Consider the following 23,805-nt stretch of genomic DNA (forward strand, 5'->3'; position numbering starts at 1 on the left):
ACACAATACCCCATAATTACATCGCAATACCCCATAATGACATCACAATACCCCATAATGACATCACAATACCCCATAATGACATCACAATACCCCATAATGGCATCACAATACCCCATAATGGCATCACAATACCCCATAATGACAAAGCAAAAACAGGTTTTTAGAAATATTTCCAAATGTATAAAAAATCAATAAAGGAAATACCACATTCACATAAGTATTCAGACCCTTTACTCAGTACTTTGTTGAAGCACCTTTGGCAGCGATTACAGCATCGAGTCTTCTTGGGTATGACGGTACAAGCTTGGCACACCAGTACTTGAGGAGTTTCTCTGCAGATCCTCTCAAGCTCTGTCAGGTTGGCTGTGGAGCGTCACTCAAAACCTCTATAGGTTTTGTACCTAGGGTTGCACATTTTGGGGAATTTTCTTAGGTGTACACTTTCCGTGGGAATTAACGGGAATATATGCAAATTAATATGAATACCATTTAAAATGTAGATGTTTTTTGTATTGGATATATTTACCCTATCATATGGAGACAGAAACATAAACCTTTTACCTTATCATAAGTAGACATACTTCCAAATGATTCAATCCTTCCAATAGAAAAAAAATCACAATAATTTGTTACGAATTGAACTTTAATTAAATGAGTTGACTCTTCACATGGGATGATTTCACTGAACAACAAAAGAAAGGGAATATTGAATGATCCCCAATGATCCATCGCATCTCCCAAAAACGTTTTCAACATACATCTGTAAAATGATAGTCTAGAAAATAAAGCCTTGGTTGTCTTCCTCTCAGGCTTCAACGTCTTCTCCCTGGACCTCCTCAATGTCCACCTCTTGAACATCAGATTCTGAGGCCTCATCTTCACTGTCACTTTCCAACCTTGTTCAGGATGGCTCGTTGTCAAGCTCAAAAAGCCTCACATTTTCCCAGATGGCCACCAATTTTTCAAACCTTGTATTGGTCAGCCTGTTGCGTGCTTTGGTGTGTGTGTTCCCAAACAAGGACCAGTTGCGCTCTGAGGCAGCTGATGTTGGTGGGATTTGGAGGATGATGGAGGCAACAGGGGAAAGAGCCTCAGATCCACAAAGTCCCTTCCACCAGGTGGCTGATGAGATATGTTGGCACGACTGCCATATTGCATCTCCATCCCAAAGCCCTTGCTTGGAAGTGTACTTCGCCAGACTGCCAAGATCCTTGCCCTCATCCAGGCCAAGGTGGCGAGACACGATAGTGATGACACCATAGGCCTTGTTGATCTCTGCACCAGACAGGATGCTCTTGCCAGCATTCTTGGAGTCCAACATGTACGCTGTGGCGTGTATGGGCTTCAGGCAGAAGTCTTCATGCTTTTTGATTAATTTCAGAACTGCAGTTTCCTCTGCTTGGAGCAACAGTGATGTGGGCAGGGCAATACGGATTTCTTCTCTTACATCTGCAAGCAGAATCTGAACATCAGACAGGATGGCATTGTCTCCCTCAATCCGTGCAATGTCTACTGCTATAGGTTTCAGGCTGCTTACCACTCTCTCCCAAAATACATCATCCAGGGGGATCCTCTTGATGGGGCTGTCCATATCGGCAGACTGTGATATGGCATTTTCTTGGAGAGATTCCTTCCGCTCCAGGAGACTGTCAAACATGATGACATGTTTTTTTTTTTAAACAAATACAATTCCATGTACAAATTAATAGTTAGATTAAAACAACTCCTTTGTAAAATAAATGTTTTAACTTGAAACATGTATACAAACATGTCAGTAGAGCTCCAAGACATGTATGGAAACAGGTGAATTAACACTCCTCAGTTAGTAGGCTCAAGCCAGCTAAAACCCACATGGTAGTAAAAACTAACTAGCAGAAATTGTTAAGTTAGAAATGATTTAAACACACTTTGCTGTAGGCTACTATTTACTAGTTAACAAAAAAATAATGTATGTCATATAAAAAATGTTCACCCCTCCCAGTATTGTAACCTAAACTTACCAGAAAACATGTAGTCCTTGGCTCAGACAGTGTAGTATTGTGGGCTCATTAGCATCTCACTGGTGTGCAAGATCTTGAGAATCAGCTGTACATGTGATGGAAGAATGCACTGTGCATGCAGAGGGTCGCAATTCCATTGAATTGGGGATAGTTTAAGCAAAATATGCCTCAAGATCTAGACTTGACTTACGTGTATCCCACAAAAAAGGTTCACTGTTATAAGCTAACTTTTTTGAGGAATTTAAGCAAAATTCCCCAAATTCCCAGGCTTAACTTCCCATGGAAAATGTCCTGAAAATATTCCAGAAATTTACTGGAAAGTTTCCGGACCTTTGCAACCCTAGTCGCTGCACAGCGATTTTCTGGTCTCTCCAGAGATGTTAGATCGGTTCAAGTCCGGGCTCTGGCTGGCCCAATCAAGGACATTCACAGACTTGTCCCGAAGCCACTCCTGCATTTTCTTGGCTGTGTGCTTAGGGTCGTTGTCCTGTTGTAAGGTGAACGTTCATCCCAGTCTGACGTTCTGAGTGCTCTGGAACAGGTTTTCATCAAGGATCTCTGTACTTTGTTTTGTTCATCTTTGCCTCCATCCTGACTAGTCTCCCAGTCCATGCTGCTGAAAAACATCCCCACAGCATGATGCTGCCACATTCATGCTTCACTGTAGGGATGGTGGCAGGTTTCCTCCAGACGTGATACTTGGCATTCAGGCCAAAGAGTTCAATCTTGGTTTCATCAGACCAGATAATCGTGTTTCTCATGGTCTGAGAGTCTTTCGGTGCCTTTGGAAAATCTCCAAGCGGGCTGTTGTGTTCCGTTTAGGAGGAGTGGCTTCCGTCTGGCCACTCTTATCATAAAAGGCCTGATTGGTGGAGTGCTTCAGAGATGGTTGTCCTTCTGGAAGGTTTTCCCATCTCCACAGAGGAACTCTGGAGCTCTGTCAGAGTGACCATCGGGTTCTTGGTCACCTCCCTGACCAAGGCCCTTCTTCCCGATTGCTCAGTTTGGCTGGGCGGCCAGCTCTAGGAAGAGTCTTAGCGGAGGTTTGGATGTGTGGGTGGATGGATCAGAGGGTTGGATGTGTGGGTGGATGGATCAGAGGTTTGGATGTGTGGATCGATGGATCAGAGGGTTGGATGTGTGGGTGGATGGATCAGAGGTTTGGATGTGTGGGTGGATGGATCAGAGGGTTGGATGTGTGGGTGGATGGATCAGAGGGTTGGATGTGTGGGTGGATGGATCAGAGGTTTGGATGTGTGGATCGATGGATCAGAGGGTTGGATGTGTGGGTGGATGGATCAGAGGTTTGGATGTGTGGGTGGATGGATCAGAGGGTTGGATGTGTGGGTGGATCGATGGATCAGAGGTTTGGATGTGTGGGTGGATGGATCAGAGGGTTGGATGTGTGGGTGGATCGATGGATCAGAGGTTTGGATGTGTGGGTGGATGGATCAGAGGTTTGGATGTGTGGGTGGATCGATGGATCAGAGGTTTGGATGGATCAGAGGGTGGATGGATCAGTCGGTGGATGGATTAGAGGGTGGATGGATGTGTGGATGGATCAGGGGGTGGATGGATCAGAGGGGTGGATTTGTGGGTGGGTGGATCAGAGGGTTGGATGGATCAGAGGGTTGGATGGATGTGTGGGTGGATCAGAGGGTGGATGGATCAGAGGGGTGGATTTGTGGGTGGGTGGATCAGAGGGTTGGATGGATCAGAGGGTTGGATGGATGTGTGGATGGATCAGAGGGTGGATGGATCAGAGGGGTGGATTTGTGGGTGGGTGGATCAGAGGGTTGTATGGATCAGAGGGTGGATGGATCAGAGGGTTGGATGGATGTGTGGGTGGATCAGAGGGTGGATGGATCAGAGGGGTGGATTTGTGGGTGGGTGGATCAGAGGGTTGGATGGATCAGAGGGTTGGATGGATGTGTGGGTGGATCAGAGGGTTGTATGGATCAGAGGGTGGATGGATCAGAGGGTTGGATGGATGTGTGGGTGGATCAGAGGGTGGATGGATCAGAGGGGTGGATGGATTAGAGGGGTGGATGGATCAGAGGGGTTGATGGATCAGAGGGTTGGATGGATGTGTGGGTGGATCAGAGGGTTGTATGGATCAGAGGGTGGATGGATCAGAGGGGTGGGTGGATCAGAGGGTGTTTGGATCAGAGGGGTGGATGGATCAGAGGGGTGGATGGATCAGAGGGTGGATGGATCAGAGAGGTGGGTGGATCAGAGGGTGTTTGGATCAGAGGGGTGGATGGATCAGAGGGGTGGATGGATCAGAGGGTGGATGGATCAGAGAGGTGGGTGGATCAGAGGGTGTTTGGATCAGAGGGGTGGATGGATCAGAGGGGTGGATGGATCAGAGGGGTGGATGGATCAGAGGGTGGATGGATCAGAGGGTGGATGGATCAGAGGTGTGGATGGATCAGAGGGTGGATGGATCAGAGAGGTGGATGGATCAGAGGGTGGATGGATCAGAGGGGTGGATGGATCAGAGGGTTGGGTGGATCAGAGGGTGGATGGATCAGAGGGGTGGATGGATCAGAGGGTGGATGGATCAGAGGGTGGATGGATCAGAGGTGTGGATGGATCAGAGGATGGATGGATCAGAGGGTGGATGGATTAGAGGGTGGATGGATCAGAGGGTGGATGGATCAGAGGGTTGGGTGGATCAGAGGGTGGATGGATCAGAGGTGTGGATGGATTAGAGGTGTGGATGGATCAGAGGATGGATGGATCAGAGGGTGGATGGATCAGAGGTGTGGATGGATTAGAGGGGTGGATGGATGTGTGGATGGATCAGAGGGTTGGGTGGATCAGAGGATGGATGGATCAGAGGTGTCGATGGATCAGAGGGTTGGATGGATCAGAGGTGTGGATGGATCAGAGGTGTGGATGGATTAGAGGGGTGGATGGATCAGAGGGGTTGATGGATCAGAGGTGTGGATGGATCAGAGGTGTGGATGGATTAGAGGTGTGGATGGATCAGAGGGTGGATGGATCAGAGGGTGGATGGATCAGAGGTGTGGATGGATTAGAGGGGTGGATGGATCAGAGGGGTGAATGTGTGGGTGGATAGATGGATCAGAGGGATGGGTGGATCAGAGGGTGGATGGATCAGAGGGTGGATGGATCAGAGGTGTCGATGGATCAGAGGGTGGATGGATCAGAGGTGTGGATGGATTAGAGGGGTGAATGTGTGGGTGGATAGATGGATCAGAGGGATGGATGGGCTGTATCTGTCTTTGGACAGTGACTTGTCTTTCTTTTCTTCAGCACGTTGGGTGTAAAATTATACAATTACTATAATATTAGTCCAGACAGCCAGATTTATTTGAAGGCATTTTCATCCTCATCGGGTGAACTGTTTAGAAATGAAGCGCTTATTGTACATAAGCCCCCCCCCTCCCCATTTTACACCACAGCACCAAAACAACAAAACAATGTATTACTGTCCAAATACTTTTGGACCTCACTGTAGGTACTGTACCTACTATCATAGTGGTACAGAATACCTTTCATCAGATAATGAAGATGTGATGTGTGGAGGTGTGTGTGTGTGTAGGATGAGGATATGAACGTGTGTGGTTGATTAGAAGACATGCCTGTTAGTGTGGTAGTGTTAGCGTGCAAAATGTTAGGTGAAAGCACTTGGTGTTTGTGTGTGTGTGTGTGTGTGTGTGACTGACCTTATCATTGTTGTAATAAGAGAGGTTCTCTCCATCAAACTTCACCCATCTTTTCTGAAAAACACAGTTTCTGAAAGCGAAAGAAGGAAAGTTGAAGAGCTGGAAGTAGTACGTATGTAAACAATAAAAAAAATGAAAAGCGTTGCTATGAACTACTACAGAACAGCATCTCCACCCAATCACAAGACAAGTTCAATCAAGTTCATTCTGTACAGTAGAATAGTATCACACACAAGCCTGCCATATGGTACAGTAAAACCATATGCTGTTATGCTGTTAAAATAGATGAATATTCAACATCTCAAACTAAGGCAGGTTGACAACTTTATGCTAATCATGTGGTTTCAGAAGAAGGGCACAAAACAAAAAAGGGAAGTGACAGATTTTTCTTTGTAAGAGGAACTATGAAAGCATAAACACACAGAGAAATACAGATAACTATAAAAGAAACCGCTGCTTTGCTCTGAGGTTGTGTAAACTAAAATAAGGTTAGGTTTCTCATACCTAAACAGAAGAGGATGAGAACAGGAACAAGAAGCTCTGTTTAACCACTTAAGGATTCTGGGTATTCATTGGTCGAGTTCCTGCACGACTACATTGCAGACGCATGCCAGGTCTTACAACGCCTGGGTATTTAAAAGGTACACTATGCAGAAAAATCGCTCCTCCATTTCCTGGTTTCTAAAATTCTAATAGTTCGCCTAATTTCAGTTTCTGTGACAAAACAAGCAACGTATAGTGTAGAGAATTATTCTATCATCTAAACCGCTCTGAAATATATTATAAATAACCCAAAGTATTGTACTTTCAGCTGTTTGAAGCTGGTGTAAAAAAACGAAAGACGTAAAAACAAAAAATAAGTCTGCCACAGGTGTAAGTGTAACCTTTAATTTGGCCTCTGCCAAAAGGTCTGGGCATTAATGGCACAGGTGTTGTGCATGCATAACTGCAAGGGTTGCTGGTTTAAACACTGGTCTGGTGGCTGTTGCCCTCTAATAGCTCAAATCAGTTTTGAACTAACTATTAAAGTATGTTAGAATTTACCATGGATAGTCAAAAAGTAATTTTCTGTCGTTTTCAGAGGGTGAATAATTCAATTCATTGTGACATTCTTACATTTATGCAATAAGGTACGAGGGGGTGTGGTATATGGCATGGCCAATATACAAAGGCCAAGGACTATTCTTAGCACGACACAACACGGAGTGCCTGGACACAGCCCTTAGCCGTGGTATATTGGCCATATACCACAAACCCCTGAGGTGCCTTATTGCTATTATAAACTGGCTACCAACCTATTTAGAGCAGTAAAAATAAATGCTTTGTCATACTTGTGGTCAGACAATCAGCATTCAGGGAACGAACTATCCAGTTTATAATGTAAAATATGACTCAATTCCAATTGAAAGCAAAATAAAATAAAACGGTTATAAGTTAATGACCTTTGAAGGTCGTATACCTCAGCCATAAAGACGAAACAAAAAGATCCCCCTCGTACACTAGGGCCACATCATACATGTTCCTTTTACAGCTTGTAAATCTTACACATTTATATAATCTGGCATTAGCCCCTCCCCCCACCCCTAGTGCTGCACCACTGGTGTTGGTTTTGAACTGATGTAGCTAGCTAGCTATGTTTTGTGGGAAAATGTAGGACCTGCATTTGGACGTGAGCTAGCTATCGTTATCTAGCTTCTGTGTTGAGCTGTTGTTGTCAGCTGTTTATCTGTCTCTAACTAGCTAGTGGCTGAAGATATTTTTGTAACAAACCTTCCATAAAAAAATATATAGCTTGCTACCTTTCTTTGCCTGTTCGGTAGCTAATTAGATAGCTTTCAGCTGACTGGTGTTAGCTAGCTAGCTACAGAGGCTAGCTGCTGGACTTTGGACAAGAAACGTTAGCTCGATAACATTAGCTAGCTAATCAAAATATATTTTTTGTATTTATTATTCTCAGCTTGAATACCACCATACAGGTAGCTAGCTACAGTAGCCTAGGTTTGTTCTCAGCTACTTCTTACAACTGGCAGGATGTGTCAGCTGTGTTGTTGCCGAGCAACTGAGTTGACCCAGTTAGAGCTCTGCGATTTGGCTGAAAAGATGTCAGAAATGCTACAAAAAGGTAGCACATCGTTGATTCTTAACAGACGGAAATGTGCATGTGAGAGCGATGACATTTTTTATTTATTTTTTAGTTTAGTTTATTTCATAAATATTTTCTTAACTCAATTTCTTGAACTGCATTGTTGGTTAAGGGCTTGTAAGTAAGCATTTCACGGTAAGGTCGACACATGTTGTATTTGGAGCATGTGACAAATAAAGTTTGATTTGATTTGAATCCTTAAATGTTTTAAATCCAAAAGGTCACTTAACTTCTTCTTCTTGGGCGCTATAGTTTAGTTTTAATCCGACATGTAGAATTTGAGCTAGGTAGACGCAGAAAACTCAATTGCTAACGACCCTGTTAAAAATCCGGTATGTGTAACGGGTTTCGTCCTCGTCTGAAGAGGAGTATGACATGTCGGACCAATGTGCAGCGTTGTAAGTGTCCATTTTAATTATTATAAAACTGAACACTAAACAATACAAAATAACGAAGTGCAAAATACTGAAGAAAAAAAAGAAACAGTCCCGTATGGTGAAAACACAGACACAGGAAACACCACCCACCAAAACACAAAGAAAAACAGGCTACCTAAATATGGCTCCCAATCAGAGACAACGACTGACACCTGCCTCTGATTGGGAACCATACTAGGCCAAACACAGAAATAAACAACCTAGACATACAACATAGAATGCCCACCCACATCACACCCTGACCAAACAAAACGTAGAAACACACAAAGCAATCTATGGTCAGGGCGTGACAGTATGTTTTTCTCTGTAACAGCCGGACGGCACATGACGATAGGCACGGTGTGTGTTGTGTACCTCCAATCAAGTTGATTTGTGAATTTTCATCGACATTGGTGTGATATTGGCTTAGATATGATGGTAGGGGAATTTATATGTAACATTGAGCTTCAACTAATGCATACCATAATAGAATAGTATAATAGAATACTACTATGTGATGTTCTATTTCATCATGTGGTCTTACCCTTGCGGTGAGAGCTTTTCCAGCCACCCCATCTTGAGTTTGGTCTTAGGGGCCCCGTAGAAGCAGGCATAAGGGGAGATAGTATCCGCGTGGCCTGCGGGTAACACGGGTAACGTATTCTTCACCAGACCACCCAGCGTGTCAAAGGGCTCCGAGTAGAGGTCACACACCACCATTGTCATGGGAACGACCTGGGAGAGGGCGGGGCCGGGCAGGGGGCCGGAGAGGAGGGGCTCCGGGGTCGCCGTAGCAGCATTAGGCCAAGCATGATTGGATAGTTCCCAACTGGTGGTGCACTCTTCCACTATAGAGTAGTCATCTTCATAGAGGTTGTGGACCGTTGAAGTAGGTGGAGGGACCTGTGTCTTGTTGCTATTCCTGGACTCCTTGATCTTACCATGCTTCTTTCTGTGGGATAGGGTGACGTTGAGTTGCATTTAATAAATCAATCAAACAATACATATATATAAATCAATCAAATATATATATACATGGAATAGTCTTCATTTCTCATAACAAGTATAGACTGAGGAGTTTCAGAAGAAAGTTATTTGTTTCTGGACATTTTGAGCCTGTAATTGAACCCACAAATGCTGATGCTCCAGATACTCAACTAGTCTAAAGAAGGCCAGATTTAGTGCTTCTTTAATCAAAAAACAGTTTTCAGCTGTGCTAACATAATTGCACAAGTTTTCTAATGATCAATTAGCCTTTTAAAATGACCAGTGAGATATACCTGCTGGAGCGCGTGCTACGGGTGGGTGTTGTTATCGTGACCAGTGAGCTGAGATAAGGTGGAGCTTTACCTAGCATAGACTTATAGATGACCTGGAGACAGTGGGTCTGGCGACGAATATGTAGCGAGGGCCAGCTGACTAGAGCATATAGGTCGCAGTGGTGGGTGGTATAAGGTGCTTTGGTAACAAAACGGATGGCACTGTGATAGACTACATCCAATTTGCTGAGTACAGTATTGGTGTGAGTTGGCGAGAGTGAAGAAGGCTTTGTTGCGAAATAGAAAGCAGATTCTAGATTTGATTTTGGATTGGAGATGTTTGATGTGAGTCTGGAAGGAGAGTTTACAGTCTACCAGACAACTAAGTACTTGTAGTTGTCCACGTATTCTAGGTCAGAACAGTCCTGAGTAGTGATGCTAGTTGGGCGGGCGGGTAGCGAACGGTTGAAAAGCATGCAAATGCAGGTTTTACTAGCGTTTAAGAGCAGTTGGAGGCCACGGAAGGAGTGCTGTATGGCATTGAAGCTCGTTTGGAGGATAGATAGCACAGTGTCCAAGGAAGGGCCAGATGTATACAGAATGGTGTCATCTGCGTAGACGTGGATCAGGGAATCACCCACAGCAAGAGCAACATCGTTGATATATACAGAGAAAAGAGTCAGCCCGGGAATTGAACCCTGTGGTACCCCCATAGAGACTGCCAGAGGTCCGGACAACAGGCCCTCCAATTTGACACACTGAACTCTGTCTGCGAGTAATTGGTGAACCAGACGAGGCAGTCATTTGAGAAACCAAGGTTATTGAGTCTGCCGATAAGAATACGATGATTGACAGAGTCGAAAGCCTTGGCCAGGTCTATGAAGACGGCTGCACATTACTGTCTTTTATTGATGGCGGTTATGATATCGTTTAGTACCTTGAGCGTGGCTGAGGTGCACCCATGACCAGCTCGGAAACCGGATTGCACAGCGGAGAAGGTACGGTGGGATTCAAAATGGTCACTGATCTGTTAGTTAACTTGGCTTTCAAAGACTTTAGAAAGGCAGGGCAGGATTGATATAGATCTATAACAGTTTGGGTCTAGAGTGTCACCCCATTTGAAGAGGGGGATGACCGCGGCAGCTTTCCTATCTTCAGGGATCTCGGACGATACGAAAGAGAGGTTGAACAGACTGGTAATAGGGGTTGCAACAATGGCGACTGATCATTTTAGAAAGAGAGGGCCCATATTGTCTAGCCCAGCTGATTGGTACGGGTCCAGGTTTTGCAGCTCTTTCCGAACATCTACAATCTGGATTTGGGTGAAGGAGAAGCTGGGGAGGCTTGGGCAAGTAGCTGTGGGGGGTACGGAGCTGTTGGCCGGGGTTGGGGTAGCCAGGAGGAAAGCATGGCCAGCCGTAGAGAAATGCTTATTGAAATGTTTGATTATCATGGATTTATCGGCGGTGACCGTGTTACCTAGCCTCAGTGCAGTGGGCAGCTGGGAGGAGGTGCTCTTGTTCTCCATGGACTTTACAGTGTCCCAAAACTTTTTGGAGTTAGAGCTACAGGATGCAAATTTATGTTTGAAAAAGCTAGCCTTTGCTTTCCTGACTGACTGTGTGTATTAGTTCCTGACTTCCCTCAACAGTTGCATATCGCGGGGACTATTTGATGCTATTGCAGTCCGCCACAGGAAGTTTTTGTGCTGGTCAAGGGTAGTCAGGTCTGGAATGAACCAAGGGCTATATCTGTTCTTAGTTCTACATTTTTTGAAAGGGGCATGCTTATTTAAGATGTTGAGGAAATTACTTTTAAAGAACGACCAGGCATCCTCGACTGACGGGATGAGGTCAATATCGTTCCAGGATACCCGGGCCGGGTCAATTAGAAAGCCCTGCTCGCAGAAGTGTTTTAGGCAGTGTTTGCAGGCAATGCAGGCAATGAGGCAGTGATCGCTGAGATCCTGATTGAAAACAGCAGAGGTGTATTTGGAGGGCAAGTTGGTCAGGATAATATCTATGAGGGTGCCCATGTTTACAGATTTGGGGTTGTACCTAGTGGTTTCCTTGATAATTTGTGTGAGATTGAGGGCATCTAGCTTAGATTGTAGGACTGCTGGGGTGATAAGTATATCCCAGTTTAGGTCACCTAAAAGAATGAACTCTGAAGATAGATGGGGGGCAATCAATTCACATATGGTGTCCAGGGCACAGCTGGGAGCTGAGGGGGGTGTATAGCAGGCGGCAACAGTGAGAAACTTATTTCTGGAGAGATTCATTTTAAAAATTAGAAGCTTGAACTGTTTGGGCATAGACCTGGAAAGTATGACAGAACTTTGCAAGCTATCTCTGCAGTGGATTGCAACTCCTCCCCCATTGGCAGTTCTATCTTGACGGAAAATGTGGTAGTTGGGAATGAAAATCTCAGAATTTTTGGTGGCCTTCCTAAGACAGGATTCAGACACGGCAAGGACATCAGAGTGTGCTAAAGTCAGTCTATATTTCTGATCAATTTGATGTCATTTTAATAGACACATTTTTTTAAATAATAATATATATATGTATATATATATATATACACACACACACACACAAACACACACAAACAGTTGAAGTCGGAAGTTTACATACACTTAGGTTGGAGTCATTAAAACTTGTTTTTCAACCACTCCACACATTTCTTGGTTGAAAACGAGTTTTAATGACTCCAACCTAAGTTTATGTAAACTTCAGACTTCAACTGTATATATCAATCTATTTAAACTCAGCAAAAAAAAGAAACGTCCCATTTTCAGGACCTTGTCTTTCAAAGATAACTCGTAAAAATCCAAATAACTTCACAGATCTTCATTGTAAAGGGTTTAAACACTGTTTCCCATGCTTGTTCAGTGAACCATAAACAATTAATGAACATGCACCTGTGGAACGGTCGTTAAGACACTAACAGCTTACAGACGGTAGGCAATTAAGGTCACAGTTAAGAAAACCTAGGACACTAAAGAGGCCTTTCTATTGACTCTGAAAAACACCAAAAGAAAGATGCCCAAGGTCCCTGCTCATCTGCATGAACGTGCCATAGGCATGCTGCAAGGAGGCATGAGGACTGCAGATGTGGCCAGGGCAATACATTGCTGTGAGACGCCTAAGACAGCGCTACAGGGAGACAGGACGGACAGCTGATCGTCCTCGCATTTTCAGACCACGTGTAACAACACCTGTACAGGATCGGTACATCCGAACATCCGAACATCACACCTGTGGGACAGGTACAGGATGGCAACAACAACTGCCCAAGGTACACCAGGAACGCACAATCCCTCCATCAGTGCTGACTGTCCCCAATAGGCTTAGAGAGGCTGGACTGAGGGCTTGTAGGCCTGTTGTAAGGCACGTCCTCACCAGAAATCACTGGCAACAACATCGCCTATGGGCACAAACCCACCATCGCTGGACCAGACAGGATTGGCAAAAAGTGCTTTTCACTGACGAGTCGCGGTCTTGTCTCACCAGGGGTGATGGTCGGATTCGCATTTATCATCAAAGGAATGAGCTTTTTACCGAGGTCTGTACTCTGGAGCGGGATCGATTTGGAGGTGGAGGTTCCGTCATGGTCTGGGGCGGTGTGTCACAGCATCATCGGACTGAGCTTGTTGTCATTGCAGGCAATCTCAACGCTGTGCGTTATAGGGAAGACATCCTGCTCCCTCATGTGGTACCCTTCCTGCAGGCTCATCCTGACATGACCCTCCAGCATGACAATGCCACCAGCCATACTGCTCGTTCTGTGCATGATTTCCTGCCATGGCCAGCGAAGAGCCCGGATCTCAATCCCATTGAGCACGTCTGGACCTGTTTGATCGGAGGGTGATGGCTAGGGCCATTCCCCCCAGAAATGTCCGAGAACTTGCAGGTGCCTTGGTGGAAGAGAGGGGTAACATCTCACTGCAAGAACGGGCAACTCTGGTGCAGTCCATGAGGAGGAGAAGCACTGCAGTACTTAATGCAGCTGGTGGCCACACCAGATACTGACTGTTACTTTTGATTTTGACCCCCCCTTTGTTCAACGACACATTTTTCCATTTCTGTTAGTCACATGTCTGTGGAACTTGTTCAGTTTATGTCTCAGTTGTTGAATCTAGTTATGTTCATACAAATATTTACACATGTTAAGTTTTTTGGCAGAGTTTTTATATATATATACAGTATATATATCAAATCAATCAATATTTATATACACATCAATCAATCTAAATATATCAATCAATAATATTTGTGTGAAGCTTTTTACAAATGCTACTTGTGTTACATTTGTGTAATACTTTCGTATTTGTAAAAATGTAATTACAATTTGGTTTAGCTTTATTTGTTGCAATACTATATATTTTTACTGTACAGACAACTGAAGCAGGGTTTAGCAACCAATTTCAGTAGTTAAACGCCTTCCTCTTTTGAAATACTGTTCGACTATTTGTGGCCTAAGCAAAAGTAGTCTTTACTGTTAGGCACAACTATTGTGTATCAGAGTGGCCCTCATCTTACCTCAGCTTTTTCTGCTTGAGATTCTCTTTGATTTCTTTCTTAAACAGTTCTTTAGGACCCTGGTCCTGAGACAGAAGAACACAGATTAGTCATCAAGGCACATCAGTGGCACTTTCAAAACAGGCATTGTTAGACTGATAGCATAGTGGCTAGGTTAGCTTAGTGGCTAGGTTAGCTTAGTGGCTAGGTTAGCTTAGTGGCTAGGTTAGCATAGTGGCTAGGTTAGCTTAGTGGCTAGGTTAGCTTAGTGGCTAGGCTAGCAAGTGACATTTCTATTAACCTCAGAGGCCAAAGTGAAACTGTTTGAGCCTCAAGTTTACTCTCATTTTGCTCAAGTTTACTCTCAATTTGCAGTGAAAGAAGAGACGGGGAAGTGGATGTGTGTGTGGGCAGACAAATAGAAAATAGAACTGGATAGTGAGTTTCTCTCAGCTTCTTAGCTACTTCCACATAATCTCAAAACAGTGAACATGTCAAGATTCTGAGAATAGGTACTCTGTAAAAGGGGTAACAAAGAGCACATATCAAAGGAAAGAAGAATATGACTTAGCACCTATTCCTGCCAAAATAACTCACTTGGCAGAGGTGGGGCCTACTAGGCTCTGATCAGCCTCCCCATGACCAAATCTCTCTGGAGATCTTGTTATCATTGCCTGGCTGTAAATACTGTTCTTACATTGAATATAATCAATACAACTGTAGGTCTAAGTGGTTAATAATAGTGGACCTATTCGGGATCCTATACAACTTCAGTTTCTAAAGTATTTCACCTTACCAGTACGTTCTCTGGGTTGTTGTATAGGAATGTTTCTCCATAAGGAACAATGGGAGACAACGTTCTTTGCAGTGGGGCTAGAGTAGAGAGAAGGACACACATAACACATTATCATTAGTTCTCACAGACAAATGCACATGGTATAGGTCTACATACTGTTGTTGCATCACATAACCATAACACTTGAATGCATCCTCCCCTCGGAGTTCTGCGTAAAATGTTGAAACATATTCCTACCTTCTTCCTCCCTCTTCTCCCTCCCTGTCGTCCTCCCTCCCTCTTCGCCCTCCCTCTTCTCCCCTCCTCCTCCCTTTCCTCACTCCCTCCCTCTGTCATCTCCCCTCCTCCTCCCTCTCTCCTCCCTCCCTCTTCCCTCTCTCTCCTCCCTCTCTCTTCTCCCTCCCTGTCATCTCCCCTCCTCCTCCCTCTCCTCCCTCCCTCTTCCCTCTCTCTCCTCCCTCTCTCTTCTCCCTCCCTGTCATCTCCCCTCCTCCTCCCTCTCCTCCCTCCGTCGTCTCCCCTCCTCCTCCCACTCTCTTCTCCCTCCCTCTTCTCCCCCTGTCATCTCCCCTCCTCCTCCTCTCCCTCCCTGTCTTCTCCCCTCCTCCCTCCCTGTCATCTCTCCTCCTCCTCCCTCTCTCTTATCCCTCCCTGTCATCTCCCCTCCTCCTCTCCCTCCTCCCTCTCTCTTCTACAAAAGTGCAAAAACTTGCTCTCCCTTCCTCAGACAGACACTAGCCCTACCAAGGACGTTCCTTGGCCCTGTGTGAGGCCCAATGGGGACCCCAATGGGGACCTCAGCCGAGGAGGGAGGAGAGGGGGATGAAGTGTGAGACCACCCAGACACCATCCGTCTGTAGACCCGGTGTGAGCCACCGCCTGTCACAGTGACAAATAACATCGGCCATCTCCTGTGGACAGCAAGGGCCGACAGACATCCCCCGGCGGACGGACACACACATACCTACACAAACAGCCAGACACATACATAGACACGAGCTACTAGATAGGCCACCGAGACAAGGCACTGGGAGATAGTAGGACCTGGTTGCTGTGTTTCTATGTTGAAGAGGAACACACTATCACACCGTTAACTCTATGGACAGGTCTGGTGTCAGAGAGACAGTAGGGTCATTTATCACTATCTATTGGGCTGAGAGAGAGAGAGAGAGAGAGAGAGAGAGAGAGAGAGAGAGAGAGAGAGAGAGAGAGAGAGAGAGAGAGAGAGAGAGAGAGAGAGAGAGAGAGAGAGAGAGAGAGAGACAGAGAGACAGAGAGACAGAGAGACAGAGAGACAGAGAGACAGAGCAACCAAGTAAATCGAATAGAGGAGGAAAAGTAGAGGTAGAAACTAGGAAGAAAGAGGGGGAAGTTGTATTTACAGTTGGAAGGAAAGAGACAGATCCACTTTCTATGTTGAAGAGGAACACACTATCACACCCTTATCTCTATGGACAGGTCTGGTGTCTGAGAGACAGTAGGGTCGTTTATCACGATCTATTGGGGGGTGGGGGAGAGGGGGGGGGGAGAGGGGGAGAGAGAGAGAAAGGGGGGAGGGAGAGAGAGAGAGAGAAAGGGAGAGAAAGGGGGGAGAGAGAAAGTGGGGAGAGAGAGAGAGACCAAGTAAATTGAATAGAGGAGGAAAAGTAGAGGAACTAGGAAGAAAGGGGGGGAAGTTGTATTTACTGTATATAGTGTTGGAAGGAAAGAGTCAGATCCACTTTCAACAGATATGGGAGCCACCATAGACAGAGGGAGGCATCAACACAGACCTCACAACACATTGCATGTATCATTAAAGGTCAATTTGACCAACAAAGTTAAACAACGTCTGGAGTTAGGAGAGTGAAGCGGGATATACACTAGGCCTCACTGGCACCACTACGCAAGATGAGAGAGAGAGAGAGAGAGCGAGCGAGAGCACAATCCCAGCAAGACAAAAGCACCCTCAAAACGGGACGTTGGTTCCCCCCGTGATGAATCTAACACACACTCCCTCTTTCTCTCTCCCTTTTCCCCTCTTCCCCCATTTTTTCATCAGGGCAAACAATAGTAATGCCTGCTGACTCGATAATATAAAATAGTCAAGGAAGAGCTAAAATAGCATTAGTTGCTAGGATACCTTTCTGGTTGCCATTAGCACCGCCGGGAACCTGGGCGCAGGGAAGGTGTTCAAGGTCGGTTGTGGATGTTAGCGGAGGCAAGCTCCTGAGGAAGGAAAAGAATGGAATAAACTTTATTAGAACACTGTCTGACACACAAGGGATCAGGAAAGCCATATATATATATATATGCCTTTGAGTTAACACTAGAAAGGATACGTTCCCCAAATGTGACCCGATTCAGGAAACTAGACGTATGTCGCAAGTCGCGACTTTGAATGTAAAATAAAATGTTTTTTTATCATAATGCGTTTTTTGCCAGAAATGCCTTCTTGAACATGTGAACTTTCATGTGTCTTAATAACAAACGTGTATACCATCTGTAAATACGAATGAAATTGTAAAATTACGAGCCTTGTTGGTTAAGCGACAGAAAAAGCTAGCAACCTTCCCACTAGCTATGATTGGCTGAGATAATGAGTGGGCTGGACATGCCAAGAGAGGAGTTCGGATTGGTCTGCCATAGAAGCTCGTCAGTCTGGGTTGGTAATCCTGTCGAATGCGCCTTTTATTTAATTGTGTAGTGGAGCTGCATAAGTGTGGCTCTCTACTTTCTGGGGGATCAAGTTTTGAAATCAGTGGAATTAGAGTATGATAGCTAAAAGAGATGGAGAAAACACCTGTCTCTCTTTAAACTAAGGGCAAACGTGGCATCGCATTCCTGACAAGGAGACGCATCCATGCACGATGATGTATATAGGTAAGATAGCTAGCTAACGCTAGACTAATGTTACATTTTCAGATATTACACATTTTCTAATTTTGACAAAAAGTGGTTTATTTTCAAGCTAACTGTAGCTGGCTGGCTCCCTAGCTGATATTATTTGTTTTCCAGAGCTGTTTGCTGTTCTAGTTAGAGCCTAATGTTAGCTTGCTAACATTGAACATGGTTGGCTAGCTCCCAGCACTGTGGCATTGATGGCACAGTTCATTGTTGTTTGACTAGCTAACGTTAGTGAACTTACACTTTGTTTACCTAGCTAGGTACTTTGTTTACCTAGCTAGGTACTTTGTTTACCTAGGTACTTTGTTTACCTACCTAGCAAGCTATATGTCTTAAGCTAAAATGTACTGTTTATATATTTTTGGGGTGATCAGCTTTAATATTGCAGAAAGATTTTTGCTTCCATCAATGTAACTGTCTGCATCATTTCCAATCCCCCATATATTATTTAGTCCTTCCTGTATTTCTGATGTCCATCCAGTTTGATTTATATTTGTAACTGTGCTATTTCACAACATTTCTGAACCTATATACGTTTTACAGACCCCGTATGTTTTACATTTGTTATCTAGTTGTTATTAGTCCCACCCTTCAGCTCCGTTCAACCCCTCCCATCTATCTCTTAACACCATCCATTTTGGATTTATATTTGCCATGTATTTTCAACTGTGCTGTGATGCTTCACAAAAGTACTGAACAGTTCTATTCTCATAGCTTCTACAGATTGTAAATTAAAGATAATTTTTTTTGCTAAAATAATTATTATATAATTGATTGATTGACTATGTCACCCAGTATTGCTATCTGCAGCATTAGTTCTAGATAAAGGTTGCGATTCTTCAGCCATTCCTGGACCTGTGACCAAAAATGAGCTACATATCGACAATACCAAAATAAATTATCTAATGACTCTGCCTTCTCACAGCAAAATCTGCAGAGCTGGGAAGATTGTATCCCCATGTATATATATATATATAACATTATATTGGTTGCAAGAATTTAGTATAATAATTTAAATTGAAAAATGTTAAGTTTTGAATCCGGCGTTGTTTTGTGTGTCAATTCATAAACCATGTGCCATGGAATTGGTAAATCAAAAATCTCTTCCCAACTATTTTGCAATTTATATGGCACAGCTGTAATTTTTGGTCCTTAAATTAAATTGGTATATGTTTTTTTTGTCACAATTTTCTTTAACCGTTTATGGTCTTGAATGCAGACAAGTTCCTTACTTTTTCCCACTTCTACTTGCCTCTTACATTTTTGTGGTAATACTGCAATTAGTTGGTTGTAATTTTGTTTCCAAAGAACCGAAAGTGAGCAGTTGTAATCTGAATAAAGGGAAAAAGGCCATTCTTGAACATGGGGTGAGATAGATAGATAGATAGATAGATAGATAGATAGATAGATAGATAGATAGATAGATAGATAGATAGATAGATAGATAGATAGATAGATAGATAGATAGATAGATAGATAGATAGATAGATAGATAGATAGATAGATAGATAGATAGATAGATATTAAAAATACTTAAATTCTTACATTTTATCTTGTGTCTGCATTGCCATTGTTGGGCTGTAAGCAGGTTAAGTGTGTACAGGACATTTTGGTACAGCTGTAGTAGTCAACAGGCAATAACGAGCTACAGGACATGAATTCATTCATGTTTCAACCTCTTTTTCTGGAATTTGTCTTTCAGCATAAACCTACTCTCTGCCTCCTGTACAACGAGATGATCAAGGGTGAATAAGCAACACTTCAGGAATGTTGTACTTTGAGCTTATTGCTTTGACTTGAGGGTCACTGAGTGTTATTGCTGGTATGCAAGGTTTTGAATGTCCTGTCTATTTTAGTCTGCTCTCCTCCTTTACAGCTTCAACAGCCTGGTTGTTGTTGTGGCCAAGGAGCGTTCTCTAAGATGGAAGCAGGTTTCAGCAGCTGTGTAACGTTGCCGTCCTTCCTCCCAGAGATGTGAAAGCCCCTCGGACTGGACACAACCTGGCAAACATCATATTTTGTAGAAGCTCAGGACTTTTGCGATGAAAAGGACATGGACATTACATGTCCTTCTCCAAAGGGCAGGACAGATGCTCTCAGGCTTTATGTCCCCCCCCCCCCCCCCCCTACCTTCAGCACTTGAAGTTAAAGTATTTTATTGTTGAAATCTTTTCTTTGTTTTTTTAATAAGCACTATCTCCCTGCTTTAGCACATGGCCACATCCACGTGGTCCAATGTAAATGATTTAAGAGGTATTTAAATATATTTAAGCTCTAAGGCTCTCTGAGGTTATGAACGACGCTAAATGGGCGTAATCAAAGAACAGCACTGTGGCTGGTGAATGTGAAAGGTTATATTTATATATACAACCATAGGCAATATAATACTGTAAATGGTTTGCCTAAATGGGTAACTTGGTGAGACAATGTTCAGAGAATCCCTTTGGCAATTTGGTAAAATTATTCCTTTTCTAAATATGTTTCCCAACGATTAATGTAGAGCAAGTGTGAAAATCACAGCAAAATGTGTTAATGCCTTTTTTCTCCTAAATGGGATTCTAAGTGTATCACCTTTTAAAGCTGCATTACTTCCCCATGTTTCCTCTAACTACAGTGTATGATGTGCCATTTAGAAGCTCTGAGTCTGTACTTTTATCCAATGTAAAAAACACCATTGAAATTTTGGAACACGAGACTGAAAAGAGATGGTGGGTCACTAATGAGAAAGTGCTAAAGTTTCAAAACATAATAAATCAAGTGTATACACATCCATTGATCACTTAATATTATAATAGACTTATCAATACGTTATAGAGTGATGAGTCATGCCTACCAGTCCGGTGGGGGTAGGATGACTTGGTCAGGAATCCCAGGGACCGGCCGGTGCCTCAGTCTGTAGGAACGGGTGGGCCGGGGGCCCTTGGCTGGTGTCTTCAAGCTGGGGCCCCTCTCATAGATCACATTATCCACCATCTTCCCCTGGTAAACCTCATGGTTTTTCCCAGAGAGGACGTGGTCAGGCCCGGGAGAAAGGTCTGTAGAGGAAGGGGAGGGCTCCTCAGAGGAGATCTCACAATCAGAGGGTACCTCTCCAGAATGGGAGGAGACAGAGAGGGAGTCACAGCTGCCAGATGTGGAGTTCGAAGCTGAGGAAGTGGTGCGTACGTTACGAGGGTCACGCGGTGTCGGCCGAGGTGGTCTCAGAGACCCCTTTATAGAAGTGTTAGTGTTCTCCTCTTCTGTCTCTTCAATCCCTAAGCCAGCCCCAGGGTGTAGGGTCTGCCTCCCCTCCCATCTTGCCTGCTCTACCCTCTCACTAGGCTGGCAGGAAGTCACCCTTTTCTTATTTGTCATGAAGATGTGTCTGGGTTGGGGGAGGGGCTTTCTATTTTCCCCGTCCTTTTCCCCTTCCCCCGGCTCTTCCACCGCCAATCTTAGGGCTTCCAAACTACGTAGGATCCGTCTACGGTGGCCTGTAGGGAACACTCGGAGCTCCAGGAGGCAATTTTCAGTGAGCCCCCTGCAGTCTTCCAGGCACTGGAAGCCCCCCAGGTGAAATCCGTCAGCGTACTGGGGCAGACGCAGGCTGGTCAGCCAGTCTAGGATCTCCTCTCTGGGGTCAGTGGGATTTGACATGGTGGGTGTTTGGTGGTGGTCTAGATCAACACCAGAGAAGAGTTGATGATGGATCTAAGGCAGATTAGCATTAGTGAAAGTGTTGGGTGGGGGAAGGTTTGGTGGTTTTGCTGAGGACAGAAAGAAGAGGGATACAATTAAGAATGTATTATGCCTCTGACAGTTGGTAGCTAATGTATCTGTGCATCTAATATCCCGAAGAAAAACCAATCATAATGTTTCCTTAAAATCCACTTATCAATTTATTTCCATTAAAAGTTGACATTCTACATAAGAACGTTTGAATCCTGCACTGTGAAGTCTCACTACATGAGCTAGAAGAGCTGAAACTAAATATTCCCCAGTGCTTTCCCTGCCACAGTAAAAACCTAAGAACCCACATGTCACTGCTAGAAATAGTATGCATTACTGTTGAACAAGCCAGTCCATCTTCAACAGGAAATAGTATGCATTACTGTTGAATAAGCCAGTCCATCTTCAACAGGAAATAGAAATAGCACATTTTCTCTAAGGTCTCATTGACATATCCTATTCTATCTACCTATGAAATAAGAACTAACCTTACTCTGATCTGTCATTTTTTTTGTCCACAGTGTCTAGTCCTCCACTCCAACAAGCTTTCTCACCCCATAACAACATGTACTATAAACACTTCCTGGAAACAAACTTCACCTACAGTGCATTCGGAAAGCATTCAGGCCCCTTAACTCTTTCCACATTGTTACATTACAGCATTGTTCTAAAATGGATTAAATAAATACAAATCCTCAGCAATCTACACACAATACCCCATAATGTATTCACAATACCCCATAATGATAAAAAGAAAACACTTTAGAATTTTTTGCAAATGTATTAAAATAAAAAAAATGATATCATAATACAGAACTATTCAGACCCTTTGCTATGAGACTCGAAATTGAGCTTAGGTGCATCCTGTTTCCATTGATCATCCTTGACGTTTCTACAACTTGATTGGAGTCCACTTGTGGTAAATTCAAATTGATTGGACATGATTTGGAAAGGGACGCACCTGTATTTATAAGTCCCCACAGTTGACAGTGCATGTCAGAGCAAAAACCAGGCCTTGAGGTTGATGGAATTGTCCATAAAGCGCCAAGACAGGATTGTGTCGAGGCACAGATCTGGGGAAGTGTACCACAACATGTCTGCAGCATTGAAGGTCCCCAAGAACACAGTGGCCTCCATCATTCTTAAATGGAAGAAGTTTGGAACCACGAAGACTCTTCCTAGAGCTGGCTGCCGGGCAAAACTGAGCAATCGGGGAGAAGGGCCTTGGTCTGGGAGGTGACCAAGAACCCGATGGTCATTCTGACAGAGCTCTAGAGTACCTCTGTGGAGATGGGAGAAACTTCCAGAAGAAGAATCAGGCCTTTATGAAAGTGGCCAGACAGAAGCCACTCCTCAGTAAAAGGCACATGAAAGCCCTCTTGGAGTTTGTCAAAATATTCTCTGGTAATGAAACCAAGATTGAACTCTTTGGCCCAAATGCCAAGCATCACGTCTGGAGGAAACCTGGCACCATCCTTACGGTGAAGCATGGTGGTGGCAGCATCGTGCTGTGGGGATGTTTTTCAGCAGCAGGGACTGGGAGACTAGTCAGGATTAAGACAAAGATGAACGGAGGAAAGTACAGAAAGAATCTTTATGAAAACCTGCTCCAGAGTGCTCAGGAACTCAGACTGGGGCAAAGTTTCACCTTGCAACAGAACAATGGGAGAAACTCCCCAAATACAGGTGTGCCAAGCTTGTAGTGTCATACCCAAGAAGAATCAATGCTGTAAATTGCTGCCAAAGGGTGCTTCAACAAAGTACTGAGTAAAGGGTCTGAATACTTATGTAAATGTGATATACCTGTTTTTCATTTGTAAAACATTTGCAAAAATGTATTTTAATCAGTTTTTGCTTTGGTATTATGGGGGCATTGTGTGTAGATATTTGTATTTATTTTTTACTTTCTGAATCAGGCTGCAACGTAACAAAATGTGGAAAAAGTCAAAATATCTGAATACTTTCTGAAGGCACTGTAACTCTAATTATACCAGATCTGTAACCACAAAACAGTGCTCATGGTGTCAACATTTATGTCATACTTCAACGCTCTGCAGCGGTAATCATCACAAACATTAGTCAGTGGGTTTATAGGTCGTTTATGACCATCACACCAGCCTTATACTATAACAAGCATGCAACGGAAATAGAAAAATAAAATAAAAAGTTATGCAACAGAAAACAAAAATGTACATTTTGTTGAGTCCTGTTTCAGTCTGTTTTCATACGTTTGGTACCTAATGAATATGACCCTGACGCTTGCAGTTTTGTTTGTTTCACAGTGGCATCAGACCAACACCAGACTGTTATTGGAAGCCCTGTATGGTGGCGTTAATGAGAAGTCAAAGAGAGAAGCATGCATTAACACTGAGGAACAAG

General features: G+C 43.9%; 1 protein-coding gene and 1 long non-coding RNA gene across 2 annotated transcripts in view; both read right to left on the reverse strand.

Moving 5' to 3' along the window:
- The window catches only part of arap2 (ArfGAP with RhoGAP domain, ankyrin repeat and PH domain 2), a 199,645-nt gene that overhangs the window by 171,215 nt on the left and 4,625 nt on the right, over nt 1–23,805 (reverse strand). The window contains exons 2-7 of the mRNA XM_071334049.1: nt 20,552–21,464; nt 16,955–17,040; nt 14,833–14,909; nt 14,058–14,122; nt 8,802–9,209; nt 5,699–5,768 (exon numbers count right to left, since the gene is read on the reverse strand). Of these exons, the coding sequence (XP_071190150.1) occupies nt 5,699–5,768; nt 8,802–9,209; nt 14,058–14,122; nt 14,833–14,909; nt 16,955–17,040; nt 20,552–21,354 (1,509 nt within the window). The 5' untranslated portion in view covers nt 21,355–21,464. The remainder of the gene's footprint in view (nt 1–5,698; nt 5,769–8,801; nt 9,210–14,057; nt 14,123–14,832; nt 14,910–16,954; nt 17,041–20,551; nt 21,465–23,805) is intronic.
- Nucleotides 987–4,143, reverse strand: LOC139534684 (uncharacterized). Its single transcript, XR_011666981.1, has 3 exons — nt 2,004–4,143; nt 1,541–1,649; nt 987–1,452 (listed from the first exon to the last, which is right to left on the reverse strand). It is a non-coding gene; the product is annotated as an uncharacterized lncRNA (long non-coding RNA).

The sequence above is a fragment of the Salvelinus alpinus genome, chromosome 11 (assembly GCF_045679555.1).
Source record: "Salvelinus alpinus chromosome 11, SLU_Salpinus.1, whole genome shotgun sequence".
Taxonomy (NCBI): domain Eukaryota; kingdom Metazoa; phylum Chordata; class Actinopteri; order Salmoniformes; family Salmonidae; genus Salvelinus; species Salvelinus alpinus.